The 12,500-nt window shown below is 33.6% G+C and overlaps 1 protein-coding gene across 1 annotated transcript in view; it reads right to left on the bottom strand.

Annotated features, from left to right (window-relative positions):
- The window catches only part of rhea (Talin_middle and talin-RS domain-containing protein rhea), a 709,058-nt gene that overhangs the window by 407,193 nt on the left and 289,365 nt on the right, over positions 1 to 12,500 (bottom strand). The window contains exon 15 of the mRNA XM_090405775.1: positions 292 to 386. Coding sequence (XP_090261901.1) covers positions 292 to 386 — 95 coding nt within the window. The remainder of the gene's footprint in view (positions 1 to 291; positions 387 to 12,500) is intronic.

Raw genomic sequence — 12,500 nt, 5'->3', positions numbered from 1 at the left:
TATAGTTATGTAAATATATAACTAGAAATCAGTTTAAACTATATTTGAGATATACAATATCATCAGGACACTTCACAAATGCTAATATTAGAAATAAAAGTCTACTGAAAAAGTTGCAAATAACATGGCATATAAGCTTTGTGAAAATGTGACTGTCTGATACAGAAGTGGCATACATAGCTAAACCTAGTTTCCACACCTGTGGTTTATACACATGCATACACTGCCCAGCATGAATGTGTTATGAAAATAGTTTTTCTTAAATTAGTAAAGAATTATAAATGAACTTACCATTTGCTCCAGCCCTTATGACAGCAGGAAGGGCAACAGATCCTGAACTAGCATGAGATAGTTTAGCTGCTGGATTATGCTGAAGTATTGTGGCCCTATTATATAAGAAAATTCTACATGATTTCACAACATCAACATATAATCATAAAATTTATTTTTAAAAAATATATAAAAGATGAAAATTTAAAAAAAATACATACATATATACTAAATGTAGACTTCGTCCACATATAGATATCAAGAACACTTTATGTGTCTAATGCTGCAAGGAAGCAATAATAGAACATATTAGTGTGTGTGTGTGTGTGTGTGTGTGTGTGTGTGTGTGTGTGTGTGTGTGTGTGTGTGTGTGTGTGTGTGTGTGTGTGTGTGTGTGTGTGTATACACACACAAACACAATTAGTTCCATTTGTATTACAACTGACTCTTCAGATGTAGAAAATTAAATAATGTATAAATAAAAAAAGTGTATAAACATCACTAATGCTAACAAATACAATATTAGATGGGATTCTGGTAATTTAAAACAACTATGTGAACATGCATTTTGTTATGCAAGAGTATGCTCTCAAGTGAAAAGTGGTTAAATCATTGCATACATTAGCAATAAACAAATTCTAAAATATGGTGTAAAGCTTTAACATCCCTAAGTCCATATTTAAAACATTAGTTTTCTTACTAGCTCATAGCAGCAATGGTTTCTGAAGCATTTTCACTTTATCACCACCTGTGCAGGGTATATTTTCACAGAATTATGGGCTCAAGTGTTCTCTGACATTCACATTGAGACACACTGATCAATAGAACATTAGGTCTGCCCATATTATGGACTATTAGAGTATGCTATGTTCAGATTTAGCATAGTGAAGTAATGATTCCAATTTGATAAAGTAAGGAGTAAACAATGTTTTGAAAGTTTATTCTGAGAATTCTGGGTAGTAGTGGGGCCAATATAAGGAAGAGAAATATATCCACTAATTTTGTCTTCATTGGTTGTATAAAAAGTTTGTTGATCAGAAAGAAACCCCGAGGACGTGCATTCATTTGATATAATTATTTCCAATGAACTTACCATTTGCTCCAGCCCTTATGACAGCAGAAAGGGCAACAGATCTTGGAACCAGAGTTTGCCATGTTATTAATTAAGTGGAGATCTGCTTGACAAATACTTAGTAATATCTTCCTACAAAATGGTTATGACAAATGTGCCATCTTAAACATTCTCTCTCTCTCTCTCTCTCTGATCAAGAAACTCATTGCAAGACTAACAATGAAGAAATTACAAGATAATATTTCTCTTTACTAAAATGACTTCACCAAGCTGGCCAAAATTCTCAGATAGTATAAAATTAAAACACTGTTTCACTTCTTAACAAATGATCTTTAATTCCCTGTTAAGCCTAAATGCAGTCCACTAGATATTCTGAGGTTTACTACTTAATACCCCAAAACAATGGGAAGACATCAAAAGGAGGGGGGGGGGGTTATTGAATAATATATCCAAGAGATTGTCAGTGTTAGATCCTGAATGCAGAGCTTTACAAGCAAATTCTTCATTCAGGATTTAACATAATAAACTACTACTAATTAAGGAGATATCTGCACATCAGCTAATAATTATAAAGTGTATAGTCCATGTGTGCGATATAGTCATAGTTATTGTTAGGTTATTTGTAATTCCCAAGTAAGCTGTCTAGTACTTGCGAAATTCCGAGAAAAGTTTATAATAGTAATCCGGATTAATCGCGTATAATCGGTGCGAGTCGAGCATAGCGACAGAGGCTATATCTACACGGAAAAATGACGTCAGAGCGCCTACCTAGAATAATGTAACCGGACAGGTTAGTGAGAGTGTAGGATCACCCAAGGGGCATGAACGATGGGGTTCATGGGTGAAAACTGCATTGAATAGAGGGTGCCCGAACGAAGCACGCCGTTTTAAGGGGCTTTTTTGACCTTTTGATCTTCGAGTGCCAGATTCGAGTTTTAAGGGGAGTTTGTCGGAGGATTCGTGAGAGAGCAGCGAGTTGACTACGGGAATGACGGATGGCAGGTTCTTTTCTTGAGAATGCTTGAAGATTTTCAAGTGGAGCTGATCGCAATATGACGGCCTATGTGGAATCGAGCCTTAGCAGAATGTCCCATTGGAGAAAGTTTCCTGCAGAGCGGTAGACAGCACGCAACAGTCGGAAAAGATTAGAAGAAAAAGCGTAGTACATCGCCAGGCGCAAAGACAGCCGAAGAATATGCAGTACGGTAATCCAGACCTACGTGAGATGGCGGCATGAAATCTGAAAGGATCCGGTAATGTAAGAGTTTTCATTCTATGTTAAAAATTTGTTTAGGAGAACAAGAAATTTGTGTGTGTTGTAACTAAAGGACACTAGTAGAGAATTTTTAGTGAGAATTTGACTGTATTAATTAAGCCCTTGTGGAGCAAAGAAGAATTGTTTAAATAGGCAGTGATTTGTGAATGGCTAGACTTGCTTAGATAAAATTTAGAATTAAGGTAATCATTGATAAGAGTATTAATGAAAGTGTTAAATAAGTATTCTGTGAGTAACTTGTGAAGGGAATTATATAGTAGTAGTACTTTGCTTAAAGCTAATCTTATCCTTTCATAATCGAAGAATTTAACTTGCTCTGATTCATTGTGCTTTAGTATTACCCTTAACTTAGAGTGAATTTTGATCCATTGAGTATTTAAGCTTACATAACTGTAAATGTTTTGTGTTTTCCAATAAACATGTTTTGTACCTTATACCTGATTACGAATTCAAACCACACTTATAAAATTGAACCTTTTTGGCGGGAAGGAATTTAGATATAATTGTTTAAGTGAGATTCGGTCTATGACTGCTAACTGAATCTGCACAGCGCTAGCGCGAGATAAATTATTGTGTGTATCCTTTTAAGTTTTGAATTATTTCCCTGAACAAGAGTTTCTTCTGTTATAGGATATTGGCTGGCGCAACAAAATATAAATTTTGCCAATATCCGAAGAGGAAATAAATCTGAATTAGTCTTTTAGGAGCACGACAATAGATAAGAAGGAGAGTTATTATAGAGGTAGAATAAGATATAATATAGAGAGATAGCGAATAACAATAGAGTAGCCGGTAGGACTTAGATTGTATAAGGTTTCGAGTAAGCAAAAGGATAGATTCTAGAGACAGTAAATTAATGTATAATAAGATTTGCACTTACGACTTATGAAATAACATTATATGAAAGTAAGGATATAACAATAACACAGCCGACGAATTACAGATTTAACATCAGAGACTATAGCTCTTTTAAGAAATGCACTTTCTTTAGACAACCCAGATAATGACAAGCACAGACACACCACATTTTCTGGAATGGTTTTGAAATACTTCCTTGCTGCTATGAGAAACATAAGAAGACCATCTTAAATCCCATTCATCCACACATAAATCCAAGTTGTGATCATTTTGCTACACTAAATCAAGAAATACAGCTAAATATTAAAAGCAGTCAACAACAGCACTTGTTCACAACAAAAGTCACAAGCATAAAGTGATTATTAATAAGCAGAATCCTGTCTAATACCATATTTATTAACAACATTAATGTTTATGTACTGTTTTCTATTTACAGTTTCTCATGTAATTTTCTGAGGAAGTCATCTGTAATAAGCATAAAACTATTCCACGTTTATATAAATATACATGCCAGCGTATTCTCTTGTTACTTCCTTCTAGCAGTCATAAATTTCTTTCTTATTTCTTTTCCTGTGTGTGTGTGTGTGTGTGTGTGTGTGTGTGTGTGTGTGTGTGTGTGTGTGTGTGTGTGTGTGTGTGTGTAAGCTAACAAAATCTATTTATTCCTGTATTTTTTCTCAATTTCAAGAAACTTCAAGTGATATACACAAAAGAAAAATCATAACTGAAGCACTCTACAGAAAGCAAGTCCATATACAGCCAATTCCAAAAATGTGTGATATAAGAGTCCTGATTAACACTTGTATTAGTTAGCTGGAAAATTTGAAGAGAAAACACCCTCTACCATTTCTTGTTTTGAATGACCCAAGAGAAAACTGGCAGTCCAATTACAAAGATAAAAAAGCAAACCAAAAAAATAGCAATTTGCTGAGAATCCCTCAGCAAAATGATGAACCATCCCATGATAACAAAGAAATTAATTACAAAGGCACGGTATCAGTTCCCTACTATGCATCAAGAAAAATAGCCAAAATATTAAAGGCAGTCAACATCAGAACAACATTCAAACCAGTCAGCACATTATGAAGTTTTTTATGCTCCCCTAAAGACAAAGTTTCATTTTATAAACTCCAGATGTATACAAGATTCCGTGCTCTTGTGGGAAGATATACATAGGTCAGACTGTGAGAGGTTTTGAAATCTGCAACAAAGAACATATAGGTGATATTGAAAACAAACAGGAATTAAAAAAGGGAACTCGTAGCACACAATAGATTGGCAAGCATCGTTCATGCCATACTAAAAAGAGAATTACTTCAAGAGGTTGTTCAAGGAGTCCTCCAAGGTCATTCACTCAAAAGGCACACTAAATAAAAATTAAGGAATGATCCTTCACATCTGGAAATCATTAATTAACATGTGTAAAATTAAAGATGTGTCCTATGGCAGCATTCGCACACAGACTTTACATAACAATGGAGAGATTGCACATAAGATGCCTAATGATACTCATGATTAGACTATAATTCAGTTTTTTCAAATATAGATATTAATAACTGCTGTTGGAAAACGTTTAATTTTCTACTATTTTTTATTTATGTTAAGTAACCTCCCGATGATGCTGTGTCATACAGACAGCAAAACATGTAGAGGAAATACATCTAGTATAAATGTATGAGTTTTAACTCAACTGTGTATGAGTTAAAAACCTTATTATCAAACATATTTGCTTCAACACTGGTAGTTTCACAAGATGAAAATTACCCACAGCATTAACAAAATCTTTTTGACCAGGTCCATGATTGAATACATGACTATGATAGTGACCTGCATTGACACTTGACTAGTGACAAATTTTCCCAGTAACTGAATATGCAAAATTTGAACCGTTATAGTGGATATTAAAACTTGGAAAGATGAGAGAGAAATATTACTGGAGGACTAGTAAGCCATCAGAAATTTTTGTAAACCCTGCCTATTGCCCTGTTTTGTAGTAGGAGGATTAAGCAAGAGAGACGATGAGATGTGAGTAGTGTGCCCTCCTACAATGAGTTCTTGGACTCCTTAGAAGTGTAATGTAATAATAATAATATGTAAGTAAAGTCTGAAACATGACCTATTCTTGCAATCACATGATGGCCCTCAAAATTGTTCTGCTAATATCCATGCAAGCAGTCTTAGTCTTCAAACTCTCTAATATTTTAACAACTGCAGATACATAGACCAGCCTATAAATGAAGTTTTGCACTCACACTCCTTTGAGGAAGTGGAATAATTTTACCTTTCTTGGGTTTAAGTCCTTCTTTTACAAGGCACCTGGTAAGCAAACATGCCAAAGCTAGGAATTCTGATTGCTTTTGTTATCCTAAAAAGTAATAATGACAACCTTCTCGATTTAATAATATGACATTCAATAACATTTCAGTAGTATATTTTTGATGCTGCTAGCATCAAATGTTTGTACTTTTTCTTTATGGTATGGATGTAAGTGGTTGTTATAAGGAAACTGAAATCATGGTAATGTTTAATTAAACATTACCAAGATATTGGATTGAATGGATAGCATAGTCTGTAAGCAGGTATGGCATCTTCCTTCAGGAAGATACCTCTAAAATGTTATTTCTTTGTTTAAGGGAAGTGGTTGTTGATGAGTATTTGTAAGGATTAATAAACTGTTAATATGACCAATCGTTTTTACACACTAGGGGTCACAGGATGAAAAGTGCAACTAATTTCATTTGTGAGTTTGTGATTATACTTTTGTACTGTTATAATGATTTGATTAAGTCAAATATAAAAAAGATGACAGATTTTTCTAGCTGATATTCAATAGTAAATTATTAAAATGTATTACATATGAAGAAAATGAAATAATTTTCATATGGAACGTTTGTTACCAGTACAGGACACCATTAATATATGATGTTAGGGCCTCCCTCGATGAGTCTATGGACTCCTTGGAGTTGCCCGTAATAATAATAATAATATCTACCATAACAAGAAATCCCAATGGGAAGGGAAAAAGACAGAAATTGCGATTCTATGTGGGTGAAGTTATGTTTTAGTCAACTGGAAGTCCAAAAACTTAATAAATATGCTGAGTGCATTATATATGCGTGCGTGCGTGTGTGTATTAGGATAACCAAGTAATTTTATAAACTTGGTTATTTTAACTCCTAATCCCAAGTATGCAAACAATTAAGTTTGCGCCTGAAACAAAGTTCAAGTCTAAAGATGTTACAACACCAGGGCAACTCATTGTAAAGGTGGATAAAGCTCTGATCACTATTCTTAGTATTTTCCCATAATGTAAAGCACATCTCACTAGAAGATGTATACTGCAATGCATTATGGGTCAGGTCACTACCCAGACCGGTTTCAACCTTTTTTGAGGTCTCCTCGGTGAGTAGCCCGTTTTAGTAATACGGAGCCTTATCACCTTTATCTATAGAAGTTGCAACAAGGTGTTTTTATTTTTAATAAAAATCTCTGGAGGAGATATAGATGTAATAAATTTTTTTAACTTGGGGATATTGTATATTAGTATATATATTATATTTGTATATATTATTGTATATTATATATTATTATAGTTGTAACATCTTTAGACTTGAACTTTGTTTCAGGCACAAACTTAATTGTTTGCATACTTGGGATTAGGAGTTAAAATAACCAAGTTTATAAAATTACTTGATTATCCTAATATACAATATCCCCAAGTTAAAAAATTTATTATATATATATATATATATATATATATATATATATGTGTGTGTGTGTGTGTGTGTGTGTGTGTGTGTGTACATATATATTACACACACACACACATATATGTGTGTGAGCAGGAATGGCATCTTCCTTCAGAGATACCTCTAAAATGCGATTTCTTTGTTTAATTAATTTCTTTGTAAATAAAAAGAAAGTATTACATTCTTTACTTCTCACTACACATTATACATAATTATACAGAAATATCCTTTCCTTTGCAGGAGTTTAAGATGTATAACACTAACACTTACAGTTCCTGCAGTTTTGCACTTAAAAGCATAGTTTGTGTTTCCTTTCATTTACTGTTCATAATGAAGAGTGAATTTATATAATATAATCATAAACAATAATCATTCAACAGGACAAATAATCAAGACAAATAATACGATTTATGAACACAACAAGAAAGTAGTTAACACTTGCTTACTCACTTTTCACCATGTGTCAGTCACAAGCTCTCTCCAAGAGATTCATAAGAAAAAGATGACATGGAAGGAATATCATATACATACAGATGATATCAATTACGATAATTATAAGCAGCAGGCCAGAAAAGTCACAAGTGTTGCATGGAAAGCTAAGTCTGAGCATGAAAAGAAACTGGCTCTGCAAGTTAAAGACAACCCAAAAGAATTCTATCATAATGCTGCAAGTAAAGAAAGAATGAATTTCCAGAAATAGCTCTATTGAATGCAGATGGTATGAAGGCGGCTGATGCAGAAGTGATTGTTCAACTAATGAGCAGCCATTTTGCTGGAAGCTATCAACCTGGTATATGCAACATTCAACTCACCACTACCTCTTCACTGTATAAAGAAACTCATGTGGATAAGTAGGCAGTACTAGAGCTGTTGCACAAATTGAATAAGAATTATGCAATAAGAACTGATGGGATATCAGCACGGATGCTTAAAGGGTGTTCAACTGAACTGGCTATATAATTTGAGTCTCAAAACACGGAAGATTTCACACGAGTGGAAAGAATGTATGGTAATTCCATTGCACAAGGGTGGTGCAAAGACCGATGTATCCAACTATCAACCAATCAGTATCCCAGGAGTGGTGGTGGTGAAGATTTTAGAAAAGTTGGTTAGGACTTGCAACTTGCATTCAGAACTGGATTGACAGAGAATCTCTACTTTGCAATGAACAGCATGGGTTTACTAAGGGAAGGTAATGTTTTAGCAACTTGATCACATTCTATAATAATGTTACCTCTAAGTTAGACAAGGGAATGGGTATACCATTATACTTTTAGATTTTGCTAAGGCTTTTGGCAGAATACAGTATGGAATCCTATTCCATAAATTGGAGAATATGGAATTGGATTATAAACTATTGTCATAGATAAGAAAGTGGCTGACTGACAGATATCAAAAAGCGGTATATGGAGGGTGTGAATCTGCAAGATTCAAGAAAACCAGTGGTATGCCTCAAGGATCATAGTCATTGGTCCATTGTTATTCAATCCACACACTAATGACATTGGGAATGATTTGACATATGACATACAGCTATTTGTAAATGATGCAAAGATAGGTAGGATAATCAGGTAATCAAAATGTGTCCTAGAGTTCAAAGAATGAATAGTGTGAGTGAAATGGATGTATAATCTAATTAAGAAAGAGATTCATAAGAAAAAGATGATATGGAAGGAATATCATGTGCATAAGGATGTCAGTTACGATAATTATAAGCAGCAGGCCAAAAGAGTCAAGTTGTACAGAAAGCATTCAGAAATGGGTTGACAGAGAATCTCTACTTTGCAACGAACAGCATGGTTTACTACAAGTGTCATATAGCAAAAACTGTAAATACAACTCAGAGAATAATGGCAATGCTCAAACAAACCTTGACATGTAAAGATAACGAAGTCACTTTGCTTCTTTGCAAGGCCTTGTAAGACCTCACTTGGATTATTGCACGCAGGTCTGGTCTCCATGGTGATTTTGATACAGTGGAGAGAGTGCACATAGAGTGTCAAAAATGATATCAGAATTGTGTAATATGGATTATGAGGACCAACTGAGAATTTGTAGGCTGCAGACACTAGCAAACAGGAGAAAGGGGAGTGATATGATTGAGACGTACAAACTTCTGAAAGGGTATTACAGGATTTCAATAGATGAAATTTTTCATTTTATGGAGAGTGGGGAAAGGGCATCCATAGAAGTTGAGAACACTGTCAAGGAGGGGGTTATGGCAAGATTTTTCTCTCATAGAGTAGTGTGTAATTGGGATGGATTGCAGTTGGATGTTGCATGTGCAAGCAGCATGAATGAATTCAAGAACAGGTATGACAGCTGGTGCGAATAGTATGGCCTCCCTCGATGAGCTCCTGACTACCTGAAGGTGTCTCTCTTAATAATAATACCTCATTTGCTTTATATCATCTGCTCATGACATGAGTCATTTTTTAAGAAATGGGCCATAATTAGTGCGATACTTTTACTAAGAACGGATTACCTCTTTGCTGAAAATTTTTAAGTATGCTTTTATGTTTAACAACAGGTTACCTTTGTTGTTGAAAGTTTTAATGCTGCAGTTACAAAATATCTTATTTTGTTTGCATTTTTCATAACTGTTCTTATAGTAAACATTGCTATATTTAAAAAAGCACCTATATTAATTTGACATTCATGTTTCTAAATGACTCAACACATACAATTTTATATGCAGAGAAATTCTTTTTCTTAGCATCTTTGATTTTTCATTTTCACAATTTTTTCTTTACTTTCCTTTATGCTTACATGGTGATCATAATACATCTTCAAAAATTATGGAAACAACTACCACACTTGAGTAAAACTTCAGTTTAATATAAACCAAAATAATCACTTGATATTTCGACCTTCACAGTAAGGTTATCATCTGGAATATACACATATATAGAACGAAACAAGCTGCACTACAATTTATACGTTATGCTGAAGTTACATTGATTTAATCAACCATTAAAACTACTAGCCAGACCTCTGATGGGGGGAAAAAAACAACCTTACTACATCAAAGCTAAAGTTCTGTTATCATCAATTAGGTTACAAAATTAAATTAAATTAAGCTAGAGAGCAACATGTTCATACAAAAATTTTTACTTATATAACTATACATATAAATTGGAAAAAACCAGTATGGATGGTGGCTAATAAAAGCTGAAAAATTGCTTAGAGTCAGGGTTTGCTGGAAAACTTGAATTCAGTGAGCCGAATGTGTACCATCTGAATTCTTGGGATTTTTATGCCACCATTATTAAGATTGGGTCGTTTAATCAAGATTTCACAGGCATCTTTAAATTTCCGTTCATACCAGGTTTTTGTATGATGTAAGGAAACAAGTACTTCTCCAATGAATTTGATGTAAGGTGTTAAGAGAATGATCTGAGAGGCCTGCTTCGCCAAAAGTGTTAAATTTAATGTGTCGTTTTTTTTATTATTATTATTTGGGGGGGGGGGGATCCTTAGAGGAGTTGAATGAGTTTTTTCAGTTTTATAGGGTGGTTTAAAAGTGGCATTAAGATTATAATGGTGTAGAATTCTATTAATTTTTTCTGATAACCCTTTAATATATGGAATAACTATGGTTTTACTGTAATCTATATTATTTTTTGATGAAGTTAGATGAAGAATTTAATAGTATTTTTGCTGTAGTCACTACTTATAAATGTATTGCTAATAATTTGTAACATGAGCACATACAATTTACTATTGAAATTGAAAATCAGAAATCGCTTCCTTTCCTGGATAAACTGGTCACACATCTTTCCTCAAGGCAGTCTTTCCATCACCGTTTACTGCAAGCCTACACATACTGGCCAATATATACATGCTAACTCATATCATTTAATGACTTGGAGTCATTAACACTCTCAAAAACAGAGCTATAACAATTTGCTCTAACGAACAAGCTCTTACACAAGAATTACAAACTATTAGCTATACATTTATAAATAATGGCTATAGCAAAAATACTATTAATAAAATTCTTCATAAAATTTCATCAAAAAATAATATAGATTACAGTAAAAGCATAGCTATCTCATAATTAAAGAGTTATCAGAAAAAAATTAATAGAATTCTACACCATTATAATCTTAATGCTACTTTTAAACTATTTATAAAACTAAAAAAAAAACACATTCAACCCCCTCTAATGATCCTTCCCCACCTCCCCCATTGGCTCATCTATTGCACTTGTAACTTATCTTACTAATCAGCTAACTTATATTTCATTTGAGAAATTATTTTATTAATCAGAAATGAAATTCCTAAAGTTCCTCATGCAAAAGAGCTTGTGAAATATTATATGCATGATACACCAAGGGTTTAAGAATGCCTGACTTTTGACAAGTGATGATGGGACTTTCATAGATCTATTTTCCTGTTCTGCAATTCTTTCTTTATAATGAAAACTCCTATCCAGCTATTTTAGGGTAAGTAAATAAGTCTAGGAAAGATATTATTGATTTCTAACAGACTGACAGGAGAATGAAGTGATAATACTAGCAATATAAGGCAGATAGTGAAAGTATTGTAGAGAACATAGTGGAAGTTGAGCAATGGTGAATGAAATATGAATGAGAGTATGAAAAAAGTGGTTGAAAGTAACATGAATGATGAGATAGAAAGATAGAAGTGAAAAGAGTAACAGCAGGTGCTTATTCAGCATCTTTGCTGAAAAACACTGGGAGTCTGCTGTCTTGGTAAGACAGAACTGAATTGTGAAGAAGGGTCATGATATTCCATAAGTCATCAAAAAGATTGTGAAGTTTATAAATGTATGGAGTGAAACTAATGGACTGTATTTAGTCTTTGTGTAATGTCATTATGAATCCATTCAGATTCAAAACTTGAAAAACAAGTGTGAGTAAAGAAATAACCATGAACACATGAACAATCAGGTACAGTTTCTCAAGTTTTTGAATTTGAATGGATTCATAATGACATTACACAAAGTCAACTATGTGATTCAAATGTATTTATTTTTTGTTGACTCAATCAAAAACAGAGTTATACTATTTCAATGGAACTTAACAATCAGTATAGAAATTATTCAAAAACTATAGATGAAAATGTAAATCACCTTGATAAAAGTTACCAAATTTAACACTTTCTCACTGAGCCATGTCATTCATATATTGTGCATCAACACCCATGAAACATGCCAGTATGAGTGTGTTAAACTGAATGTCTTGTCAATCTTTAGTGGTACAACCAATATCAAAATGTGCCTCTGGCTGGGAAGACCTAAAGCCCAATA

Source organism: Typopeltis vanoorti, chromosome 15 (genome assembly GCF_054136105.1).
Source record: "Typopeltis vanoorti isolate ZY-2024b chromosome 15, IOZ_Tvanoo_1.0, whole genome shotgun sequence".
Classification (NCBI taxonomy): Eukaryota; Metazoa; Arthropoda; class Arachnida; order Uropygi; family Thelyphonidae; genus Typopeltis; species Typopeltis vanoorti.
Note: the sequence above shows the minus strand (reverse complement) of the source record. Positions and strands in the feature narration are given on the sequence as shown.